The sequence below is a fragment of the Crinia signifera genome, chromosome 3, assembly GCF_055691185.1.
Source record: "Crinia signifera chromosome 3, ASM5569118v1, whole genome shotgun sequence".
Lineage (NCBI taxonomy): Eukaryota > Metazoa > Chordata > Amphibia > Anura > Myobatrachidae > Crinia > Crinia signifera.
Window position 1 is genome coordinate 275,151,996 of NC_139219.1, and position 26,845 is coordinate 275,178,840.

The 26,845-nt window shown below is 45.3% G+C and overlaps 1 protein-coding gene across 2 annotated transcripts; it reads right to left on the reverse strand.

The window, feature by feature from the left end:
- Positions 1-851: 851 nt before the first annotated feature.
- AP1S3 (adaptor related protein complex 1 subunit sigma 3) lies at positions 852-26,235 on the reverse strand. Of its 2 annotated transcripts, none has more exons than XM_083178081.1 (5): positions 26,086-26,235; positions 15,757-15,935; positions 8,869-8,977; positions 4,235-4,372; positions 852-1,740 (listed from the first exon to the last, which is right to left on the reverse strand). In XM_083178081.1, the coding sequence occupies exons 1-5, from the start codon at positions 26,086-26,088 to the stop codon at positions 1,705-1,707; spliced, it is 465 nt and encodes a 154-aa protein (XP_083034207.1). In that variant the 5' UTR covers positions 26,089-26,235; the 3' UTR covers positions 852-1,704. The 2 variants fall into 2 exon arrangements, with proteins under 2 accessions (XP_083034207.1, XP_083034206.1); XM_083178080.1 differs by lacking the exon at positions 26,086-26,235 and adding an exon at positions 26,001-26,066.
- Between the last annotated feature and the right edge of the window lie 610 nt (positions 26,236-26,845).

Genomic DNA, 26,845 nt, shown 5'->3' on the forward strand with positions numbered 1-26,845 from the left:
AGCTGTCCATATCACAACTGGAACAAGCTCAAGGTATGCAAGTCGATGTCCTCTTAAGCCATGGCGTAATGCAACAGGCTTTTATAGAACCTTTAAATTGAGATGTGGACATTTGCAACCTCGTGTCAAATATGGTTAATATGCCTGAAAATTGCTAAAATTATAAAAAAGGTACAATTCTAATGAGGGGATGGTTTGCCTGAGCAATATTACTCTATATTTGCCCTCTTCACCTACTTTGGGTCATCTTCAATAGAACTCCCATCTTAGTAAATTTACCCCAAATAGTTATACATTGTAGCAGGTGTAATATTTCTCAGAGAGAAGAAATGATAATTCTGCTACACACAGTGAAAAAAAAACCAGCTTACTGAATAAAATAATACTCCTTTCACATCGCACAAAATTACCGGGTTCATGCCGGTTTGACTCGTTAATTGGTGCGATGTGAATGGGGTTACTGGTTACAGCTAACCGTTAGCAACATGGCAATTCGAACCGGATAAGAAAAAGGGTGCTTACTGGTTCATTGCAGTGTTGCTATGTAGTGTGAATGGGTTAATTGGATCGAGCGACTCGTTTCCCGTTCACACTATGGAGGAGGCAGCGCTAGGAGCAACGCCAGCTCTAAGCACTGCCGTCTCCTCCTCCCCCGCTCCCGATGATGCTCCGACGCACACTTACCTGACGTCAGCGAACCGGCAATATTGCCGGTTCGCTGATGTGATCTGAACATGTAGGGTCGCACCGGGACTGAACAGTTTAAAAGTCCCGGTGCGACCCTGCATTTGTGGTCTGAAAGCAGTATCATGGTACACATTACTTATAAATCACCAGACAATGGACACATCTTCTCAGACATCTTGTTTAATTGGATAGAATGTACAAAGACAAAAGAATAGAAACGGAATGTTGGTACTAGATAACATCAGTCTAGAATGGAGGCCTCCTTCCTCTTGCACCTTTATTTATGAATGTCTGTGGGAATGCTAGATTTTTCTAAACTGCCTATACGGCATGTGTATTTGTTTTACTTTCTATTCATTTCCTCTTCAGTTATACAGATTTTCTGTAACTTCTGTGATTATACAGCTTAGAAAAAAGGTTTATAAATATATATAATATGTGTATAAAGAGGGCAAATAAAAAATTGCAGCCATAATTAGTGTTGAGTTAGGGCTTCGTACTCGAACGCTAAATGGCAGTGTAAAAATAAAGACGCACAGCATTCGTAGACAAAAACAGACCATACGATGTCTGCAAGAAAATGTACAAAAAAAATAAAATAATAATCATGTTTGGTCCAAGGTGAATTTGCCCTGTTCCCAAAATAAAGAAAAACATTTATGCAAGACCTGGCATTGGCTAGTGTTTCGCAGACAGTTGTTCTGGTTAATACAAGAGCCCAAGGTGTACATATAAAAATATTTTATTTCTAATCTTTAAAAACACATCCGTTGCATACGCGTATTCCCTTTGCATGAGCTCATCTAAGCCCATACAGCTGCACAGGGTTGAAGAAAAAAAAAGTCTTGGTAATCAGGTCCCATATGATTTGGTGCTGCCCGGTTGCAGCTAGTCTGGTGGCCCGCCCAGCGGTGCCATCACATCTGTCAGAGCACTAAGGGTGCTTGGCTACTGCCCAAACAAATCCTTCATGAAGAATTCTCTCCTCTTGCGGTAAATGCGTCATCAGTTTCCTGCTTAAAAAGTTGGTTTGTTCATGTATTCTTCCATTGTCTGTACAGTAGAAAATACATATAGTTATTATTAATCTTATTTCAGAACCCTTTTATTACAATGATTAATTTCCCCCCTCACAACACTGATCTCTTAGTTTCCCATCTGTGTATTTGTAAGTTCTCACTTGATACAGAGACTGATGTGAGTGACAAATATCCTATATATCAAAAGCCTAATGCTGCTTTCACACCGCAAAACCTGCTTTAGACCAGGTATTTAAAACGTTTTTTTTTAAAACGGGTCAGAGGAAGTTTACCCCCTTTCACACTGCATCTAAATACCTGGTCTAAAGCAGGTTTGCGGTGTGAAAGCGATAGTGAAAACAGCTCACATTGCTCCCCTGTGCACTGTGGCTGGTCCAGGCTGAGGAGGGGGGGGGGGGGGAGCGGTTGCCCCAGGGTCCCCACCAAGACTTTGTAGCCGCGGAGGGGGCAGACCTGTGCCGCCCTGTGCACCCCCATTATCATCATCCCAGCAGTAGCCAGTTACCCATGAGCCCCGGGAGCAGCCCTGGTGCGCTGCCTGCTGTAATAGCCGAGGACAGATAAGGCAGCAGCAGCGGGGACTCGGCTCGGGAGGCATCACAGAATCGGCTGAGCTCTAAGCATCCACATCTCTGATGGGGGGTGTCTACCTGGGAAGCGCAGCACGTCCCTACAGTGTATGTTATATCAGTGGTGGGGTCCCTGCAGCGTATGGGAACTAGTAGCTGCAGGGACCCCGCCACTGATATAACATACACTGTAGGGACCCCTGCCCCCAGCGCGATTATTCCCCTCCCTGAGCTGCCCAGGGGGGAGGGGGTAGGAATCCTGTTTCAGATCCGTTTTCTCACCAAAAAAAATGGGTCTGAAACGGGTAGGACCCTGCTTTTTTACCGTTTCCAAAAAACGTTTTTTTGGAAACGGTAAAATCACTTTGCACCTTTCAGACCGCAGAGATTACCGTTTCGAAACGGTTAAAAATCTGCAAAATACCGTTTTTTTTTGTGCGGTCTGAAAGGGGCATTACACTGCTCCCCACCTCTATGGTGCTTCCACTAGATGGCGCCCAATAGGGCTCTGTTTGGGCATGCGTTCGCGCACACACACACACACACCTCAGTATGACAGAGTCCCGGCTCCCAGCATTTTAACAGGCTGCTATCTAGTTCTATGTAAAGTGCTGCCAGATATGTGGATGCTATGTACTAACTGGTAAGAAGTAAAAATACATTTTGAAGTCATTAGAAACCATTCTGTTTATCCTACGAAAGGCCTTGTGAAAAACAAATTGCAACATAATAGCATAATTGTAGGATCTGCAACTATTCATTACACAAATAATAATGATCCTTCTATTGCAAGCTGGAACCTAGACAAAGAGGCGCTGCACTCAAGCATTTACATTTCTAAAGCCTACATAATAGTGTATTCGAATGTTGCCTTTTTTTTCGGTTGGAGGTAGAATTGCTGCCGTGTATCTCCCTTAGCTTGGTTGACCCCCCTTCAAAAAAATATTTGGCCTAGGAGATTCATTCATTGGAGCAATGCATGATGGGGCAGATTGCTCTCTGAGTAAAAGCTTCTCACTGATATTAGCGTGAGAGATACCCAGAATCAGGAATTAAAAATAAATAAATCATAATAAAAAAATTATAAAAACTCAGACACCGTAGTACAGTAAGTAGGGTATGTGGTCAATATGTCGACAGTCAATAGGACAGCCACTATTGGTCAACATGAAAAAAAAAAACCTTTTCCATGTCAACATTCTGCCTGTAAGTTGTCGACCTATTGATTTCAGACCTTGTGATTCACACCTCTAGGTGGGGGGGGGGGGGGGGGTCAAAGCATTTTAGAATATAGAACGCAACTCTCAAAGTTTTTTTTCCCCTGAATTCATCTAGGTTTACCAAAGTGAAATGGTAATTGTGTAGTTACTTCCGGGTTCTACGCTCGCCACAAACTATCTAAAATAAACTAACTTAACTCCATGCCAACATGGATAGTTCATACCTCCACTATCTATGTTGGCATGGAGTTGATTTTAGATAGCGTGGAGAGCGTAGCGAGCCACCGAGCCCGCAGCGTGGGCGAGCGAAGCGAGGCTGTGGGACTCAGACGCACGGCGCCATTAAACTACACAAGTACCAGTGAAATTGATGTTTAAAAAAACCAGTAGAGATATGGCTTAAGGGACCGACACAGGGGGAGACCCGGCTGCACGTTCTGAGCGACGCTAGATCGCTCAGCACACAGCGGTGTGTCAGTGGTGTGCTGAGCAATCTGTCAGGGCCAGTGTTCTCCAGTTAGAACATTGGCCCTGACCGGCAATTAAGAGATGAATATCGAGCATGCTGGATATGAAACGCTGCGCATCACTATCGCCCCAATACTCGGAGCGATGTAGGGGCTTTTTCTAAGCGATCGGGAGAACGCCCCTGTGTGTAGGCCCCAATACTTTATGGAGCAAGATAAATAAGAAATCTATATTTAACACTCAGCAATACCTCTTGCAGCATGTCGGAATCCTCGATGGCTTTCACCACAGCCTCTTTGGAGGTCTCTTGAATTTCACCCCCCATCAGAAACTCATCCAAGATGAAAAACGCTTTCTCAAAGTTAAAAATGATGTCCAGCTCGCAGACCTAGGAGTATGAATGTACAGCATCACAATATGTATCCAACAGTCCATCAGTTTACGGACAGATCAGTAATTATTGCCCCAGCTTTGTTCTGTTAAAGGGGTGGGGCATTGACAATTCATATGTAGCCAGGGTGGGATTATGATGCATCATGATACAAACCCCACACTTGTCCAATGGACTCCCCTCATCCAAACAGTAGGATCACACACACACACACACACACACACACACACACACACACACACACACACATTAATTCTATATTTTGTTTCCTAAATGCTAATTGCCAGGGTTTTTTTGCTCATTGCCAAGGGTTACATGCTCATTGCCAGAGGTTACATGTTTATTGTAATGGAGGGAGGCAGTACATGGGCGGCTCCAGCTGTTCCTGCCCACCGCAAGGTAGTGCTCCCATTGATTAAGGCTATAGACAGCACCTATTGGCTGCTGTGTAAAGCTTTAACCAAAAGGAGCACTACCTCGTGGCATGAGTCATGACGCACGCGCTGCTGGGCCCGCCGCCCACACAGATCCCGCTGCCACGCGCTCCCCCAAGCGGCAGCAGGGGCTGCCAAACAGTAGTTATGCCACTGCTGTGTTTACTCTGGTGGCTCAGTGTTGCTAAAAGATTAATAGGCTGTGGACTAAAATAGACCTTGTAAGTTTATGTGCAAAAAGGAATTTATACTGTAAACTCCAATGGGACAGCGACTAATCCGACTCATTCTTTATTCATTTAATATTACTGTGTAATACGTTTTCCCTTTTAGAAATAATTTAAGCAAATAATTTTGATTTTAAAGAGGATTTACTTACAAGGTATAAATATACTGAAATTAATAAAACCAAAGCTAATAACTTATAGTATAAAAAGTTAAATTACCAAAAAAAAAAAAATATATCCTGTCCTCTGTTGGTAACATTGTAATTGCCTATTACTATGAAATCATTTGTTACCATGACAATGTTTCCTAGAACAGTGTGTGTGAGTGTGACCACAACGCTGATGTCTGTGTGAGGACTGTATGCACTTAACCCTTTCTGGGCTATAAGCAGGTATTGCCACCGTCGTACTTCAGCATAATGAAAAAAAAAAAAAAAAAAAACAGTTTAAAAGAAGAAAAGCATCTAAAATAAAAAACAACTAGTGCTGGGTACACACTAAAGCGGATTCCCGCAGCCACTGATAAAATTAACTATACCACGGGAGAATGATATAGTCACTGTTATCAGTCAGTGACGTCACCCGCTCCGTACATACAGTCATTGACAAGATTGTCAGATTGAGCTGCATGTACAGATAACACGCACACATCTTACACACTGGATGATATGCACAAGATAAGGTTTATTATATTGTCCATATAGCTTAAAGAAGTGTAAAAGATCTTCATGAATTGTTCTAGAAACATTTATGCTCGTGTTCACCTCAGATATTCCAAATGTCCCAAGCTTCAGATATCATTCCTGGTTAATAGGGGATAGGAGGTATAGATGTAATATAAAAACAGGTTTCTATACATCTATACCCACATTAATAGGCATAGGCGTGCGCAAGGGGGGTGCCGGGGGTGCACAGGCACCTCCTAATCATAGCTGAGGGATGGGGCTTTCCAACGAGCCCAGCCCCGTGTCTCTAGCCCCCTGGGAACCGGAGATACAAAGCTGGAACGTTTTCCCTATAGGATAACATGGTACCCGCTAATTCCGACCCCCACCCAGTTCAATGGCTGCCAGTTCCCCCTTCGGCATCACTGAAGCTCGAGGTTGATTTCAGTCGAACCCAAATCGCTGGGCCTTCAATCTGATACCAGGCGGATCCATATGGATTATTTGATTCCAGGGATATTGAGGTTAAACCGTTTTTTTTTGTTGTTGTTTGTATGTGTGTGTGTGTATACTATGTGTGCGGGCGGGCATTTGCCCCTGGGCACTTGGGGTACAAGTGTCCCGTGCCCGCCACAGCCTCCTTCCCTTTTGAGCGGCTGACCAGATGCTGCCTGCCGCTGATAGGTAAAGTAGCTTCAGTGTGCAGCGTGCAGCATCCGGCCAGCGGCTCAAAAGGGAAGGAGGCTGCGGCTCCGGTGGGCATCTTATAAGAAGAGTGCACAGCGCTACCCGGAAGTCCGGATTCACGGGAGCGCTGGTGTGCAATGCACACCCCCAGCAATGAGCATGAAACTCCCCTTGTCAACGAGCATTTAACCACCCCCTTCCCAGGGAGCATGTGACTCCTGGCAAAGAACATTTCACACCCCCCCCCCCATGGCATAATCTGTAATGGCCATCACAGTCTGAGGCGTAACGTGTAATGGGCATCATGGTGTGAGGCGTAACATGTAATGGGAATTACACGTACAACGTGTAATGGGCATTATGGAATGTGGTATACTATATAATGGCTGTGTGATGTGTAATATGCATGTAAGTATGTGTTAATTTTTGGCGCGCGCCTTCGACGTGCACAGTCCCTATTGTCCCTGTTTTAATAATATTTTTTTAAGCCCTAACATAATGTGTAATGGGCATTACGGTGTGTGGCATGTGTGATGGGCATTATTGTGCGTGACATTATGTCTAGTGTGTTTCATTATGTGTAATAATAGGAGATGATGAACACGCCCAGTAGATAGTGATGGACACGCCCCCTCCAATGGTGCACCCCCTAATAAAACGGGCTGCGCACGCCTATGTTAATAGGATAAAATCAGAACAGGTTCCTGTAAGTGGCTTACAGCTTGCTTCAGAGCAGGCTTGTCTACTTTTAATGTCTCCTCTCCGGGAGAAGCCTGGAGACGAGATTATCAGCAGCACTTCAGGGGGGCAGGGCCTGATCTAGACCAGCGGTTCTCAACCTCAGTCCTTAAGGACCCCACACAGCGCATGTTTTCCAGATCTCCTCACAGAATCACAGGTGAAATAATTACCTCCACCTGTGAGCTTTTAAAATGTGTCAGTGAATAATGAGTGCAGCTGTGCACCTGCCAAGTGACCTGGAAAACGTGCACTGTTGGGGGTCCTTGAGGACCGAGGTTGAGAACCACTGATCTAGACTTGATTTGCATATCTAGCCCTGCCCCTCCCCTTGTAAAGCTACAAATCGTGGTATTTAAATGTCACGATGGGGAGATGTGTGTACTGGGGTCTGGGGGAATATGGGAGGCTTACACACAGGGGCCACAAGGGGTTCCTGATTTTCGGGAAGCTCCGGGCCATTCCGGGAGGGTAGGCAACCCTGCTTCAGAGATGGACACAGTTGATGTGTGTGCTACAATATGCCAATGCTGCAGGAGAATTCATGTAGAAAAAAAAAAAAAAAAAAAAAAAAAAAAATATATATATATATATATATATATATATATATATATATATATATATATATATATATATATATATATATATATATATATATATATATATATATATATATATATATATATATATATATATATATATATATATATATATATATATATATATATATATATATATATATATATATATATATATATATATATATATATATATATATATATATATATATATATATATATATATATATATATATTATGGAGATATAACCGGCACTCCATAGAACTTAAAGCCAATGACCCCTGGTGCCTTTCAAACAAGTATGCAACAAGATAAACGGCGTAGACGGCACTCCAAACGGGGATTTGTAATCCAGGTAAATAAGCTCACACCGCAACAAGCTTAAGGTGCTAACAGTTTCGGAATGATTTATTCCTTCATCAGAGTACAATACAAACATGAACAGTAAGTAAGTAAGCTTCCCTCCACCTTCCCCACCACCGTGGACTCCAGTGTCCCAGCGAGAGTGACCAGGGGTGACGTCATCGGCGCCGATGACGTCACCCCTGGTCACTCTCGCTGGGACACTGGAGTCCACGGTGGTGGGGAAGGTGGAGGGAAGCTTACTTAGGTAAGTGCGTGTTCATGTTTGTATTGTACTCTGATGAAGGAATAAATCATTCCGAAACTGTTAGCACCTTAAGCTTGTTGCGGTGTGAGCTTATTTACCTGGATTACAAATCCCCGTTTGGAGTGCCGTCTACGCCGTTTATCTTGTTATATATATATATATATTTATTCGAGGCATTCCGCCGGGTTTCTCTGATCCGCAGCTGTGCCCCAAGACGCAGCATTGGATCACTTTGCTGGAACACCGGCCACCTCAGTAAGCCTCAGATTGCTCAGAATGGCCGGTGTTGTTAGGCAGATGGAGCCAGTGTCGCTACACTCGATGACACAGCCACTGGCCTCGCAATGCCAGAAAATGGGGATGACGTGCCCCCGTTTACTGCAACACTGGACAAATGGCGAAGGCATGTGACCAGCATTGCAGATAGAGATATGTGCAGTGCAGATTCTGTACATCTCTGGCCTTTAGTTCACAAAGACGTATGCAGAAAATATTAGGACCTATCCAAGCTTCCTGTAGAGATGAGATATGTGAAGTTGCCTGAATTTCTTACATTTCCAAAGTATTTATCCAGCAGCTCCACAAGTCGGTGGATGACCTCCAGAGCAAGCAGCTCGTTATCCTGATCGTCAATGGCACAGCAGAAGTACAGACTGGCGTACCTAGAGCCACAGAAGAGACAGGCGTTACATTCCCAATCCCCAGCATGTACATAGTTCCCATGGGGGACTATTGACTAAGTTTTGGAGAGAGATAAAGTACCAGCCAATCAGCTCCTAACTGCCATGTTTCAGGCAGGGTTAAAAAAAAAGTAAGGAGCTGGTTGGTTGATCATTTCTCTCTCTCCATGGCTTAGTAAATGGAGCCCCATGACTTAAAAGTTGCACTGTTCAAAAGGTTTTTGCACAACATAGTCAGCCAAGCATTCAATACAAGTATGCAGACAGAAACATCGTTAAACTATTTTCAAACTGAATATTTAGAAAAGTCAAAATAAAGCAAATTCTGCCTGTTCCTATAATTGTAACAGTAGACAACTATTGCCTTGTATGTATTGGGAATACACATTATATATAGGTTAATGTAATAAAGTGTTTATTTGGTGTGAATATCACTTGTTGACTGCATATGAAGATTAAGCGGAACCTGTCAATTTAAGTTCTGGGTACTTATGTAATATCTGGACTCCCGTTTTTCTTATGAGACCGCGTCCCCTCGCGGGGCTCGCTGCGCTCACCACGCTTCGGGCAAGGTGGCTCGCTGCGCTCGCCACACTATATATAATCAACTCCATGCGTAGTTGGATAGTAGGGGTATGAAAAAATGGGGTGCATTTAACATGGGAGCCCAGATAATACATAAGTACCAAGTTCTGCATCAGTGATGTCACTTGTTCATTTAAACTGTGGGGTTGGAGCCTCATTCTCTTTTTGATACGTTTTCATACATCAAGCCCACCTTCGCTACCAGACCACTGTTACTTACCCTATGGCAATGGGAGCTGTCAAAGGGGAGGGACAAGCTGGAGCCTGCCCTGAGACTGTGCATATCAGTCTGAGCATGTACGTAAAGGCATTAGTATATAGGTTACAGAGGCGTAACTCCTAGAGCAAGTCATTTTTGATGGAGTCCGGAAGTTTGAAATGATTTTGGTCGAGGTCCAGGGGATGTATCTATTTGGCAATACAGGGACAATGCTGCCAATACGGGGGACACTGCTGCCAATACAAGGACAATGCTGGCAATACAGGGACAATGCTGCCAATATACTGTATTGCCAGCATTGTCCCTGTATTGGCAGCATTGACAGCATTGTCCCTGTATTGAATACAGGGACAATGCTGGCAATACAGGGACAATGAAGGCACATTCTGCTCACCTTTTTAAAAATGTAAACTCTGCATACTCGACTTTAAAAGTGGACGGGCAGGCCCAGGGGCGGTGCTAGGGTGTCCGGCGCCCTCCTGCAAACCATACATTTTGCGCCCTTTCACATTGCCATTGCAATAAGCTGCAGCCCGATTGTGGGAGTGTATGCAACATGAGATCCTATAGAGGATATCCGCAAAATGTTGCAGGCACTAAAGGTGCCCATACACGCTGCGAGAATTGCATACGTTATGGGCTAGAACGCATCGCATGGCATGCATGCATGCAATGTGTGTGCGATGTGATCCGAAAGCAGTACAAAAAGTAGGTGCAGCACATACTTTTTGTACTGTGCGATGCCCGCAGGAGCGCAGATCGCATCGCACGCTGCTATTGCAGCATGTATGGCCACCTTTAGGCACATAACCCAACCCATTATTTAAAAAGTGTCTAAATTAATATAAAATAAAATCTAGAATTATTAAAAATGTTGTTATAAACATGTATAATAAAAGACTCACTGTTCTTTTGCTAAACAGTGAGTCTTAAACAACTCTTGTGCAGTCCCTCCTCTTCTATCTGCGTAGGCAGGACGCTGAGGATGCCATTACACCCCTCTCGTAACTGGGGGGGAAAGGAGGGGAGAGAAGGAGGAGATGGAAGAAGAGGGGAGGAGATAGAGGGAGCGGAGTGTTGAGGACTGGCAGTGGCACTGGTACAGCACACTGAGAAGAGGGAAGGAAGGGCGGCGCTGCTGCCTGTTTGTCATTTGATTGACAGCTGACAGGCGCAAGGAGCAATGGGTAGGGGGCGGATCCGGACATGACATGTCATCCAGGCATTCACAGACAGCGCTACATGCCTCAGCGCAAGTGTCCGTGAGGAAGAGGGGGCAGGTCGCATGAGGAGAATAATGTGTGCGCGGTGCAGGGAGCTTCTTAGCCATATACTGCCACCAGCTGTCAGACAGGCGCTGCGGGCGGTGTGCAGGAGGCAGTGACAGTGAGGGCTGAGGCAGCTTTAGCAGAGCAGGGAGGCAGACAGCGCCTTTTCAGCATAGCAGGAGCTGCTGAGTGGGTAGCGCCGGCCCTGGGCAGGCCGCAACCCGTAGATGCACTTAAAAGTGCCTCCCGGCTCCGCTGCCTGCACCTCTCTCTGGAGTCTGGACCCTCTCCTCTCTCTCCAGCAGTGGACGGGGATCGCTGCGACAGCCCTTCCTCGACAGCCCCTGCTCAGGCGTGGGGTGCGGCGTGGCGTCAGCTCCGTCACTCGGCGTGAGGGAGGGGGGGGGCTTGGCGCGCGCGCGGCGTCTCCCCCTGATCAAGCTGGGCGCGTCTTCAGCGATATCACGCTCGCTCATCAGGGGAAGGAGACATCATGTCTCACTTCCCCTGGCATTTACACAATAACTGTGCGGTCCGGAGATCTGGCTTCTGCGGTCTGGAGATGGACCGGTGTCCGCCAGTTGCCGGTCCCTGTCCTAGAGGCAATGGGATCTCCTGCCTCCGGGCTAAGTCTGCACTGCAGCAAGTAATGGTACACCCTCCGCTGCTAGTGGACTGTGAGATGGGACCCACCGGTGAATGGGATTCACGCTGCAGCCGGCTGTATCTTGTGAGGTTGTCCCTGACCCTCCGGCCATTGTCACACCTTTTTTTAAGGATAACGGAGCACCAACTTTTAACTTGCCTCTGGGCAACAGGGATGAAGTTACCTAAATTATAAAACTACCTTTGCACATTGTCTACTAATGAACCCACTATTAAAACACTATGGGGGGGTATTCAATCCTGGGTCACAACTTTTGGGACGTCCCGACAGTCGTGGCCCTGGCCCGTTCTCGGCCCGCTTGACTGTTTATCGGCAGGTGCAATTCAATGTTGTGCCTGCTGATTGGCAAGAAAGGGGGCATAGCCCCGTAATCGGCCATGGATTGTCGAGTTTTATGTTTTTATGAATTTGTACATTAAATTACTTACTATGGATTGAGGATACTAGCACTACCCTTCTCCTTAATATTCCTATAATGTAAATATAATATTATATAACGTTTAGCGCAGTCACTTCACATTTCTAATACCCCTTTCACATCGCACTTTTAAAACGGTATATTGCCGTTTTTTTTTCCATTTTAAAACATTTAAGGCTGCAATGTGAAAGTGCCAGAGTTGATTTACCGGTTAAAGATAACCAGTATTTCAACACGGTTAAAAAGCAGAGTCCTACACGTTTGAAAGCCGTTTTTTTGGCAGTTTGAACAGCTCTATTTCAATGGCTTGAAACGTGTCCCTTGGGGGTTAAACGGGTTGAATGGTATTAAATGATTTTTAAAACGGTTTTCACCTGCAATGTGAAAGGTCTCAAGGCTCAGACCCGGTTTAAAGTCCCATTTAAGAATACCGTGTCATTACCTATTTCTGCAATGTGAAAGCAGTATAAGCATGTAGCATACAAAAAAGCTGCTTGCATACATGGCAAGGTATATCCTTTGGTACAGACCAAACAGTGAGAAAAACAATACTCAATGCGATCAATCATTTTAGTAAATTAAATTAAAGTACAATCACAGATTGCTTTCAACACAAAAAAAAAGTCTAATATAGGCAAAATATTAAAGATATATGGTTGTTCCAGAATGAAGAAATGCAGTAACTGGAGATTAAGGTTTCACTGGATACAGGGAGTGACATTGAGGAAACCTGTTGGGCAAGGTGGTAAAGTCTATGAGGAAAGAGTAACCAACAATAGAATACACTATGTTCTACTTTCAAACAGGTTTCCTGGATATTAATTTAGCTTTTGGTATGTTTCCATTGAAAAGGGGAATTTGAGAATGTGAATCAATTCTGACCCTGACTTTCCACACTATAATGCTGCCCAAGTTCCACTGTCATTTTTTTCACACAGGCCAAATTTTTCAGGTAATATAATCAAGGGAAAATAAAATTGCCTGTGGTAATTTACTTTGGGATAACTGACCCTCCAGTCCAGAGCTTTCCAATTAGCCTGAAGGAAGCCCAAAGTCTGCACTTATGCCGTGTTCTCAATGCGAGTGAGAAAGACACTGCTTTTATCCGGCATTCTCACTGCAAGGCAAATTCCCGGGTGAAGAAGTTCTACCCGGAAATTTGCCTTTAAACACAGGTTTTTCGGCAGTGTGAACGTGTCAACCCGTGTCTGCATACTCGGATCTCAGACACGGGTAAATAGAAGGGTTTTACCCGTGTAGGAGATCCGTATATGCGACCCGTTCACACTGCCAAAAATCCTGTGTTAAAAGGCAAATTCCCGGGTCCACATGCTAGAACAGGGAATTTGGCTGCAGTGAGAACGGGGTATTACAGGGATTTTTTTTCATTTTGTGACCCTCTGAGGTCCTGGAATAAATAAATAAAACAGAGCAATTGCTCTGTATCCATGATCGCAAAAATAAAGGGTAGTTTTTGGGCAGTAAAAATAGGCCTTAACTGAAGTGGCAACCGCCTCCAAAAAAACAACTAGTAAAAAGAATAAAAAAGGTATTAGAAGCATAGGCCACTGACAGACCCAGCGCTCCTGAATCCATTGAAATGAAAAGAATCAGCAAAGTATCCAAGAGTACAAATAGGAGGTCATTCTGCTCTGTTCTCACCGTTGCAAATTCTCAACTGTGAGTGATGTTTATGGGCTGCATATGCGCATGTACAGCCTATCTGTGCAAGTGGACGCAACGACTTGTATAGGTCACTGGCCCATCCGCATGGATCAGTGCGAGCGGTGGGGGGGGGGGTTAAGGGGTGTCAGCGGACATGGGTTGTGCCCATGAGAATGCCCAGCATTTCATGGACGTTCCCATGAAAATGCTGGACATTCCCATGGTAATTCACCGGGAATGTGGGTGCCAGGGACGGGCAGCTGACATCCCCGGAAGTCAGCTGCCCACCCTCTTCCTGCACAAGGTAGCTGCAAATATGAGACACCAAAGAGTGTCTTAGATTTGCGAGCACCTTAGAAATCATTCGATGGTCGGCGACCATCGAATGATTTCTTCCCCGCACGCAAGCTGCAAATGGATGTCTATGCAAAACTGCTTCCTGCACAGGGCGCTCGGAGATCTGAGATACCACAGAGGTGTCTCAGATCTGTGAGCGCTGAAGAAATCATTGAATGGTCGCCGACCACCGAATGATTTCTCCCCCAGGCTGCAAATGGTTGATTCCTTAAATCATCCATTCACAGCGGAATGCGAGGGGGCGGGTGGCCATGCAAGCAGCGTCTGGGGGTCTCACAAAATTCCCAGCCTTGCGAGTCAACCAGAAGAAGGTCCATTGGGGGCAGATGTATGTACCTGCCCTTTTCGACTGTAAAATAGCGGATCCCCCTTCTCCTGCAAGTGGGCACCTGTAGCAGCTGAATGTATTAAACCCCCCCGTGCCGATAAGGAGAGCCGTTATGCCCAGCATTAATGTCTCTCCTTATCGGCGCACCCTCAGGCCTGCGCATGCACATTTAAAAATAAAATGTCCCTCGCACATTTAAAAAAAAAAAAAAAGTCCCTCACGCATGGCCAGCTGTCTGGCCATGCGCAAGATCTCGCTTTTATCGCGAGATCTCGTGTGCAGCCCGGAGCCAGCAGTAGGGCTAGCCTTGTCCCCGCAGTAGGGATAGGACAACACTAGCCCTGAGCTGGCAAAGTGGCCGGGACGATTTAACGCCCCCGCTAATTACTGGGGGGGGGGATTGCAGGGGACCGCCCCGCTGAGCTGTCCCTAGCGCACGTTAGGTGCACTATTAATACATATCAAAAAACGTAATCCCCTCCAGTTAACTAGCATGAATTGCAGAAATGCACTTAACACTAGTTCATACATCTGCCCCAAATAGTTTTGACACCATTCTATCATGCAGTAGCATTAACTTTTTCAGCAGTTTGCACTACAGTAGCTCTTCTGGGAGATAGGACTAGCCTTCACTCCCCACATGCATCAATGTGCCTGGATACACATGACCTCGTCGCTAGTCTACCGGTTGTACCGGAAAAGGATGCATGAAAAGATGTTCTGAGCTACAATCTCACACAGCAACATGGCATGAATGGGTATGGATCATTGGGTCACCAGTCGACAAACATTAGGTCGAAATGTGGTTTTTACCCGAATGTCGACAGTCAACAGCGATACTGAAACATAGAGTTGCGCTCACCATGCTTTGGGCACAGTGCCTTGCTACGCTCGGCACACTATTTTATTCTCCCAACACACCCTAGTGGATGGTAGGGCATGAAATACAGCCTGTCGGCACATGTCGGTTCAAAGAACAGTGAAAAACCCCATGTCGACCTTTTGACTAAATCAACCTTCCTACATGTCGACCTAGTGACCCAATGACCGTATCCCGCACGAATAGTGTCCCTGGAAGGAACATGACTAGGATGTCACACAGAGTTGGAAAAATGTATGGCATGTCACATTAGGTATTTATGTAAATGTGGTGTTAGAACAGTTAATGTAGGAAATATTGTTCCAAACTGCACATGTGTGCAGATGATAGGCCACTGTGTGCAGAAGGTCAGAGGTTTGGACTAAGACTCTACCTTTTATATACAAGTTTTAAGTCCTTCCAATCCAAAAAGCTGCTGGTCTTAGGACTCCGCGCGAGAATCATGTGCATCAGTTCTCTCGTTATCTTGCGCTTCTCTCTCTCAGGCAGTGTCACATACCACTTCTGCAGTCGCAGCTTCCCTTGCCGGCTGAACAGCAGGAGGAACCGAATCTTCAACAGAGGGAAAAGAATATCTTAGATCAGAAACACAGACAACATGACATGTAGCACAACTTAATATTACACAAATCAGGTCTTCCAGAAATTCCCATGTAGTGACATGAAGATACATTTTCTGTTTCTATTTGCAGCAAAAAATTAAATGCATCTGGCATGTATCATGGTGCACATTCAGAGAAGGGGGCTCTATCAGGAGACCATCCCTGTTATAATCTAAAGTAAATAATAGCATAAGCGATCACTTCAATAGCTGGCGGCTGCCTCACTGCTGTACACGTATGGTGTGATAACTGTGCAAGCATGAGTGGCGAGCGCAAGGGAGGGATCCTATGGAACAAAAGATTCCGGAGCTTGCTTACTTTGTCCAGAAAGCAAACTCCGGGTCGACACTTGAAAAAAATCAACATGCAATGCATTAGATCAACAGAATGAAAAAGGCTGACACGTTTTTCATGATTTTTTTTTATTTTTTTTAACCTACTTGTTCATACTTTACCATCTCAGTGGGCATGGAGGGAAAATAAATTAGCCATGCATGGGGACACTGTACACTTATAAGGAGTCACCAAAAAAGCAGAATATATATATATATATATATTTTATTTTTTAAAGCATTGAGTGTCAATGGCGTGGTGGGCGTGACATTGGCATGCCAAAGTGGCACGAGTGTGGCTGTGGCGCAGCAATGATGAGTAGATGGCAGATCTATATAATATAGTATTACAATGTAAAGAGGAATTTTATGTGTTTTCAGGTCATTTACTTTGCTGAAAAACTTAGCTTTACATTTACAGTGCCTTGCAAAATTATTCACTCCCCTTGATATTTTTCATGTTTTTTTTGCCTCACCATCTGGAATTAAAGTGGATTGTTTTGAAGGTTTGCATCATTTCATTCACAGAACATTCCTACAACTTTAAAGATTTTTTCTAATTGAAAAGCAAAAAAGAAATCGGACAAAAACAAAGAAAACTTAAGCTTGCATAACTATTCACCCCCCTAAAGGCAGTGCTTTGTACAGCCACAAGTCGCTTTGGATAAGTGTCTATAACCTTGTCACTGGGACTTTTGCCCATTCCTCAAGGCAAAACTGCTCCAGCTCATTCATGTTGGATGGTTTCCGAATGTGAACAGCAATATTCAAGTCTGACCACAGACTCTTAATTGGATCGAGATCTAGGCTTTGACTATGCCATTCTACACACATTTAAATGTTTCCTCTTAAACCACTTGAGTGTTGCTTTAGCAGTATGCTACGGGTCATTGTTCTGGTGGAAGGTGAACCTCCGTCCCTATCTAAAATCACAGGCAGACAAACAGGTTTTGCTAAAGAATATCCCTGTATTTAGCAGCATTTATCTTTGCCTTGACTCAAATCAGTTTCCCAGTACTTGCTGCTTACAACTATCCCAACAGCATGATGCTGCCACCACCATGTTTCTCTGTGGGGATGGTGTTCTTTGGGTGATGGGATGTATTGGGTTTGCGTCAGACATAGCGTTTTCCTTGGTGGCAGAAAGTTAAATTTTAGTCTCATCTGACCTTCCTCCATACTTTTGGGGAGTCGCTCACATGCCTTTTGGCAAACTCAAAACGTGCCTATTTTTTACATTAAGTAAGGGCTTTTTTTCTGGCCACTCTCCCATGAAGCCCAGCTCTATGGAGTGTATGGCTTATTGTGATCCTATGTGCAGATACATACAGCCTCTGCTGTGGAACTCTGCAGCTCCTTCAGGGTTACCTTTGGTCTCTGAGCGGCCTCTCTTATTAGTGCCCTCCTTGCCCTGTCTGAGTTTACGTAGGTGGTCCTCTCTTGGCAGGTTTGTTGTGGTACCATGTTCTATCCATTTGAAGATGATGGATTTGATGGTGCTTCAGGGGATCAATGATTTTGATTATTTTTTTTTAAATAACCCAACTTGTACTTCTCAACAACTTTGTCCCTGACTAGTTTAGGAGCTCCGCGGTCTTCATGGTGCGATGCCTCTTGCTTAGTGGTATTGCAGCCTCTGGGGCCTTTCAGAAAAGTTGTGTTTATACTGACAGATCATGTGACAGATTGAACACGGGTGGACTTCATTTCACTATGTGACTTTTGAAGGTAATTGGTTGCACCAGAACTTTTGAGGGGCTTCATAACAAATACATATGCACATGCCATTTTTCAGATTTTTATTTAAAAAATATTCTGTATATTTTTTTCTCATTTCACTTCACCAACTGAGGATATTCAATCCCCACCTCTATTTCCGACGGGGGAAATAGCGGCAGGCACCTATTCAATGCAGTCTTTCCCGACAGCATTGAAGTAGCAGCTCGCCAGAACGGACCCCACTTTAAAAGCAATCAGACCCGTTTTGTCGAAACCGGCAATGGATTGTTAAGATCAAGGCCGAATCCCAACTATCCACGGCCGTTTTCCCAGACATGCCCCCCTTTTGCCGATCGACAGGGGGACATTGAATCCCGCCTGCCGATAAATAGGCGAGGGCCCTGAAAACGGGTCAGGGTCTTAGCAGTCGGGACCCAGGACTGAATACTGTAATTAAAATTCTGGTGACGCTTGATGTAACTAAAGTTACAGGTGATGAGTGATTAAAAGCAATCACCTTGGTTACATTTTTTCTGGTTCTCTATATAATACAGGAGGGTAGAACCCCAGGCCTTCTCTTTCTGGGAACTTCCCATCCAGTACTTCTCAGTACTGCCTCCACCACTAAGGTTATAGGCTGCTGTCGCAGATGTTCAGTCTTCCAAAATGACGTTGCTTGACAGTGCCCTGCGTGTTGTTCATAAGCCACACTAAAGACTGGAGCATTGAAGAGTCGGCTGACCAAGAATAGTCTTTAAGAGCTTTTTGTTATGGGACACAGTACTGCTTAAGGGTGACTCGCTTCCAAATGTAATAGACTTCCATGCAATAGTCCATCATATGAAGTGCAGTCAGTAAGGTGTGGCAATAAACACAAACTGAAAGATCACGCCACGCTTCAGCTGACCAGTTTTTATGCAGATACTAGGGCCGAAACTAGGATATCGGTCACCTGGGGCAAGGCAGTAATTAGGTGTTTCCTCTCAAATAAAAAATAAAATTCAAATTAAACTACACATTATACCACACAGTAGTAACCCTTATTGTGTCCCCAGTATGTGACTAATACAAACTGTGGCCCCTGGGATCAGACTGGATAGAGGCGGACTGTCCAGCACAGTGATAGGCCACCCCGCTCGCTGGGACCCTCACAACAAAAGTTGAGGCCACAATTGGAGACCACCCCTCCCTAAATCTATCTGCCTGCTCCTGCAAATCACTCAGTCGCAGCCCCCCCCCCCCCCCCTCCCCCCTCAATGGTCCGTCACCGTATCTCGCCAGCTCTGAAACTGATCGTCTGTGATTGCAGATTCAGGGCACACGCACATGTTCAGAAGTGCTGAAATCGCCAGATAGCTATTTCTGCACTTCAGCGATACCCTCTGAACAGACCCTTAGTTCCATGTAGACCTTGCCGAGACATTGGAGTAACAACTAAATATCTCCGATAAACACCCATTATCAGATGCCAAGCAGGAGGGGGGGGGGGGGGGGGGGGGGGGGGGGTGCGCAATAACCAAATTTGCCCCAAAATAAATAACCAGAGCCTTAAGTTATATTTTTACCTTAATGCTGTAAAATAAGGTTGTTCATACTGTAAAGCACATCCGGCAACATAATCTGCCAAACATAACATGACCTCTAGCTCAAGCTGATGGAAATTGCTCTTTTAAATACACAGAGATTTATTTACAAGTGCACAATCTTGTCCTAAGTGTTTAGAATTCGGAGACTTACTACAAGAAGCTTCAAAGGAAATGTTTAATGTACTAACATGATATTATCGCCTGTATTTTAGTACAAACAATCCTACACATAATATTACCAGTGACTTTTCTAACCTAGCCTGCAAAGTCAGCCAGAGGAGAAATGGTGTTTAGATATTTTAAGAATTGTTCTGATTATCATCAAATACAAGAGAATCCATTAAATGACAAATTAACACATGTATGCCTTCATACATAGCACACAAAGATTGTTGGATAATGTCAGAGATGTGGGCAGTAGTAATAAAGTTATACAATGTGGAAAATTAAAGGGTTGGTATTTTTAACCTAGAAAAAAGTTACACATTCTTCTTTTGTCCAATGTCCTAATAACATACCTCCCAACTGTCCCGCTAAACGCAGGAGCGTCCCGATATTGGGGACGTTCCCGCGTCCCTCCCGCGGCCGGCAGTGTCCCGCTGCGGGGGGGGCAGTTAGGAGTCCCCCCCCAATCTGACAGAATAAACGCTGTGAGCATGCGCACAGCATCTATTCGAGACAAAAAAATGGGCGTGGCTTAATTTGCATAAACCGTGCCCTCGTTTACATACACCACACCCCCTTTTCGGGCCGCACAAGTGTCCCTATTCTCTCATTGAGAAAGTTGGGGGGTATGGAATAAGGAGTTTTGTCTTTTGTAGCATTACAGAAACCAACCCAAAATATTTGGGGTACGGTCATTAGGTGGTGGACAGTCAAAAGGTCAACACACCAAAAATTTGACTTCTTTTTTTTTTTTTTTAAATGACTTGTTTAGACTTTACCATTCCAGTGGGCATAGAGGGAGAATGAAATGGTGTGACCGAAGCAGGGCAAGTGCAACAAGCCATGCGAGGGAACGCGGTACATGTCGACATAGACTCCACAAAACGAGGAAAAAAAAAAAAAAACTCGTCGACCTTTAGTTTCATTGTTTATTGATCATTTATTACCATTTACTGTATATAGCACAGCACATTGCAGAGAATATGTGAACATTCACATCACTCTCTGCTCCAGTGGGTACACAAAGACATTCTAGGGTTAATTTTAGTTGGGAGCCAATTAACCTACCAGTATATTTTTGGACTGTGGGAGGAAAAACAGAGGTACTTGTGTAGTTTCACGGCGGCAGGAAATTCGTATGCGATGCGATGGTACTTTTGTAGTTTCAAGTTTTCCCTGCCCGCATGCAATGCAATGCGATAAGGCACATTAAGCACACCCCCACTATACACGCCACCCCGAAGTGCGGCGAGTGGAAGCGGTACGCGTCCTCCTGACTTGTTCATACCCCCACTATCCACGTCGGCACGGAGTTGATTTTATAAAGTGTGGCGAGTGCAGAGAGCCACCAAGCCCGAAGCGTGGCAGCGTGCCCTGTGAGGGGACGCGGATTATTTGACATGTATTCCGCGTGTGCGCTCGACAAGCTTCGGGCTCAGTGGCTCGCCACACTTTATAAAATCAACTCTGCGCCGACGTGGATAGTGGGGATAGGAACCAGTCGGGAGGGCGCGCACCGCATCTGCTTGCCACGCTTCGAGGTGGCGTGGATAGTGGGGGGGTGCTTAATCGCATCGCATACGATCCAAACGCACATGCGATCCGATACGCGGGCAGGGGAAACTTGAAACTACAAAAGTACCATCGTATCGCATGAGATTTTCCTGCCGCCATGAAACTACCAAAACTGAGAACCCGGAGACAACCCACGCAAGCACAGGGAGGATATACAAACTCCACACAGTTAGGGCCATGGTGGGAATCGAACCCATGACCTCAGTGCTGTGAGGCAGTAATGCTAACATTACACCATGGGTTGCCACACCCTCCCCACCCCACTGAGCAACTGAAAGTTGTCATTCCCTGAAAGTAAAAATATAAAATAAATAAACCATGTTTGTATATATGTCAATGTGATAAGGAATATAGTTCCAAGTACTGGGGCAGTGATTTATGTGAATGACTGAAAATTCTCTGTAAAGTGCTGCCGAATAGGTGAGGCTATATAAATAACTATTAATAAATATATGCCGATGATAGGCGTCTATGACCGATGGATATAATGTGGCCATAGAAATAAAATGTAAAGCATTTATGTTTATTGCTACTTTAAACTCATTAGTCAAAACTGCTGCATCAGAAGTACCTGTGCCTCATTAACGGCAAGTAACAGTAGGTACTCCTGCCTCTCCTTTAATAACAGGTGTATACACCCTTATGTTCTGGTGCAAACACACACACTTACTGAATATTGCCTCCATCGTGCTGATGTTGGAGAGAGTTGAATTATATATTTTTAGAGTAGGTGCAGCGTGGACTCATATGCAGTGCCAGCTGCCATTCTTTAGCACTGCTCAGGATTAGGGAAGCCAATCCCAGAGTATTTTTTTCAATCCCAGAATTCGGGATTGAAAAATGCGCAATCCCGGGATTAGCTTCCCTAATCAAAAAACCCGCCCCGGCCGCCACGCATATTTACTTACATGTGCGGTGCGGCCGGGCGGGTGGTCAGTGAAGCTGGGAGGGTGGGCGGTTCATTGCTGATGCCGGGAGCCGGGCGGGAGGCGGCCACTTCACTTCAGGAGCCAGGCAGGGAGGTGTGTGGGCGGGCGATGACAGGACGGGGCTGCGCAGCTGCTTGGCCTGCGCAGCGTGACCTCTGGCCTCGTTACTCTACGCAGAGCCACAATGCCGGGATGGGAGTAGCCGGGCAGCGTCTGAGCACTTGCTCAGATGCTGCCCGGCATTAGACTGCGCATGAGCAGTCTAATCCCGAAATCCCGGGATTGGAAACTCCAATCCCGGGATTGAAATCCCAGCGTTTTAGGGGCCAAATCCCGGGATCCCGCCGATCCCGATCCTGGGATTGGCCACCCTACTCAGGATGGATAGCTAGTCTGCAGAAGTCATGACAGGAAGCTTACGCTGTACGACATATTGCAAGTAGTGGAGTTGATGTTGGTTATGGTATAAATGATAGCTATACTCTAGGTCAACAGTCAAAAGGTCGACAGTCGGTAGATCGACACCTTTAAATGGTCGACATACTGAAGGTTGACACAAGCAAAATGTCAACATAGATATGGTCGACAATGAAAATGTCAACAGGGTTTTTTTTCTTCATTTTTTTGTGTGTTTATATCAACATAGACACCATATAAGTGTACCGTGTCCCCTTGCCATGCTTCGGTCACATTCTATTCTCCCTCCACGCCCTAGTGGATGGTAAAGAATGAACCAAGTCGGTGTAAACAAAAGAAACACTTTCATGTCTGTGTCGACCTTTTGTTTGTGTGGTCCTTCTGTCGATGTCGACCTTGAGTATATCGACTCATTAAGGGGTGTCGACCTACCCACTGTTGATCATTAGTGGTCGACCTAGAGTCAATCTATCATGAGTCTGAATACCGTTGATGTTACGGTTGAGTCTAGACGCTAAAGGAACCCTGATGTCTAAGCACAAGATACGCAACAGGGAAAGGAGCAAGGTCGGCACCCGGTTACTAAACTCAATAGCAGTGATAGACCACCAACCCTGTTCCTCCCCCTGCCATCGCATGTCACATGGTTGTGACCTCACAGGTCCCATAGCTCCCTAGAATCTAGCAACTACCTTTATGGGGTGTGGTACAGGGGTCCGACAGTCGGGATCCCGACAGATATTAGCCCGATGTCGGGATCCAGACAGCATGGTGAGCGCAACTAAGCCCCTTGCCGGCTCGCTGCGCTCGCCACGCTGCGAGCCACCTATTCTATTCTCCCTCTATGGGGGTCGTCCCCCACGAGGGAAAATAGCCGGTGGCCGTCGGGCACCCGGCTGTCAGTGTTTTGACAGTCGGGATCCCGACCGCCCCCCCTTTATGTTGGACAAATTTCCCAGACATCTATATCTGAATGTAATACTGAATGCATGCTTGTTTCATGCCACACCATAAATAAGAAGTTGTTGGAAATATAAATGTATTGAGTCCTAACAATCTACTATATGTCCGTCATACAAACTTTCCACAGGATTGTAAATGGATGGTATCTATATAAACAATTAGTAAAAGTCACAGCAAACATAAAGCACGCTTAAACAGAAGTGTAAAGTCTCTGACAAACCACTGGAAAACTTATTTTGGGCATACTGTATATAGTAGTTGCCCTGTGTTAATTGAGCTGAAACGCTCTTAATCAATGTGATTTTTGGACCATGGCATGACAAAGAAAATAAAGGCGCTGCACGCAAGAGATTTCAATTATCCAAATACACACAATCTTGTGGTGTGGTTACCCACTGTCAAATTTAGGAGAAAATACATATGTGTATCTTTGTCTCACCAAACATGTCAGATTATGACATCAGAAGGAGTCATCACATTACAAATGTAGTTGATCAATCTATAATGCCCCGGTCTCACCGATGCAGTTAAGCACAGATTGCTTAGTACACAGCGCTGCACCAGCAAAGTATGCTAAGCGATCCGTCACTGCCAGTGTCCTCTGGAGAGAGAACACTGGCGATCACTAGATATATACTGCATGCAGTATATATCTAGTCAGATTGCTTGGAAATGGGGCTTTACTCTCCACGTGTGTATGCCCCATACCATGTTAAAAGCAAAGTACACACAATATCAGCTGTACATTCATTCACTTTTTCCACACATCTGACAGAGTCTGTATTATCGGTAGAACATTACAAGACAAGTTACACAGAAACGTGTTGCCATGACGTTTTCTAGTACAGTATATCTGGAATTGCAAGAATTGCAAGAACACCTTTGCATTTGGAGTAACATTCCCCGGTACTTGTGTATTTTGTCGGCGCCCATCGCATCGCATACCATAAGGCATATGATGGTATGCGATGCGACGCGATATCGCTCGATGCTGTACAATGTCATACAATACGAGGGGACGCGGATACCTGTGAAGCCCGCGAGGGGACTCCGATACCTGTGAAGGTATCCGCGTCCACTCACCACGCTTCGGGCTCGGTGGCATGCTGCGCTCGCCACACTTTCTATTCTCAACTCCACGCCGACATGGATAGTGGGGGTATGAAAAGGTCGGAGGACGCGTACCGCCGCCCCTCGCGGGCACTTTGCGCTCGCCATGCTTCGGGTTCACATTTATAGTGGGGGGGTGGCGTGGGGGTGCATTTCACATTGTAAGCACCTTAAAAGCACCCTTTATGGTGCTTAGACAATCTTTCATCGCATAGGGGGCAAAAATCGCGTTGCATCGCATGCCATGTGATGCGACATAAACATCGCGCGATGCACATCGGGGGCGCCGCTATAATACACAAGTACCCATTCCCCAACATGAAGGTTATCTAATTCATACTTTAACAAATAAGAGATGGCAGATTGGCGAGTCACCAAATACCAAAGCTCACTACTACTAAGCTTTTGTAGTAACCAAAACTTACTATTGCATGGAAATAATTAGAAATCCTCACAATAGGTTGTCATGAGCAATGGTGATGTCCTTAAACAAATGTTGTTTACATCCCAAGAGTGCAATTAACACAGGAATGTGTAGCTGATATCACCAAGCATATAACACAGCACAGCGGACTCATATACAGCGTATGGGACAAAATGATGTGGCAAAGTGCACAACAGGATTTACAGGAACTATATATGCTGGGAATTCCCAAAAGACAGGTGATAGTAGTGAGCCTATGACAACGCCACCTGTAATATACATGGGGCTGCTAAATACAGATAGCCCATATGTACTAAGCCCTGACATAGAGAGAGAAACTACCAGTCAGCTCTTAATAGTCATTTTCAAACAGGGTGTAACATGACAGTTTGTCTGGTACTTTATCTCTCTCTCACCAGTATCCACATTATCACTTATTATGCTTTAGTAATCTGGCATGTTGGAAATGAATGATTGTCACAGAGAGACAAGTGTATACTACAGACCATTTACCTGACCACACAGTACTGTATACAGCAGCTCAGTGTGACCTTACAGTACATTCATCAGAGTGTATGTAAAATACACAGTGATGGGCACATCCCAATGTACTGGCCACCTGTGACTTTTACACTAGTACAGAATTATTGTATACTGATTGCTGGCATCAATAGGACCCCCCACCCCCCACCACCACCACCACCACTCCAAACATGCCAACAGTGATGGTACAGACAGGTGAGAGATGATGAGTGTGCCTGCTCCAGCCTGCCAGGTGACTGGCACTGTACATACAGAGGCTGGAGTATAGCAGGCAGCACCCATTGCTCGCTGCCCTCCTGTCTCCCGGCTGCCGTGGGTCCCCCGTTTCTCTCCTTACCATATCTGTTCCGGCGGAAAGGGAAGGCACAGGTGGCAGCGACAGAGGTAAGACTGGAACAGCCACTTTACCGGCGGAGCCCCGCCCACCTATACACCTGCCGTGCCTGCAACGCCTCCCCGCGGCTCCGGTCACACCCCCTGGTGACGTGCACCCACTGAGAGGTGGACACTAGTAGTTACCAGCTCCACCCCTTACACGCTCTCATACACACACACACTAGTCATCCATTCCATAGACACCTGTTGCCCATAGCCGCGCCCTGCTACACACCCACCGGTACCACGCACAGAGACACACCGCCACACCCGCTCTGTCACCTTGTGTCGCTGTGCCTGACACTGCCCCAGGCATGGAGATGGCACACAGCAGCCTCTTTCACCGGTTTTGGTTTTGTCCTTCATAGGCTTCCTATGTGTTGTGTGAATGAATGCATCCTGCATGCAGCTAACTTCAGTGTTATCAGTCATGTATAACTATTTATTACCTTGCTTGCTGCTGCTGCTGATTCTAATCTCTATCAGTCTGTAGGTCAGTTTCCAGAAGTGATACACCTTCAAATTTCCACAAAATGAGAAGGTAGATGAAAATAAATTGGTCCCGTATCGGGTAGGTTTGTGGGTGACAGTGGTGCCTGAAGATACATCTTCGCCCTGTAATCACTGATGATTGCATATCTTGATTTTCAGTAATTTGTGGGGCTTGTTGAATCAGACCCAATATGTTTCCTCCTCAATGTTGCAAACTCACAAAGGGGGAA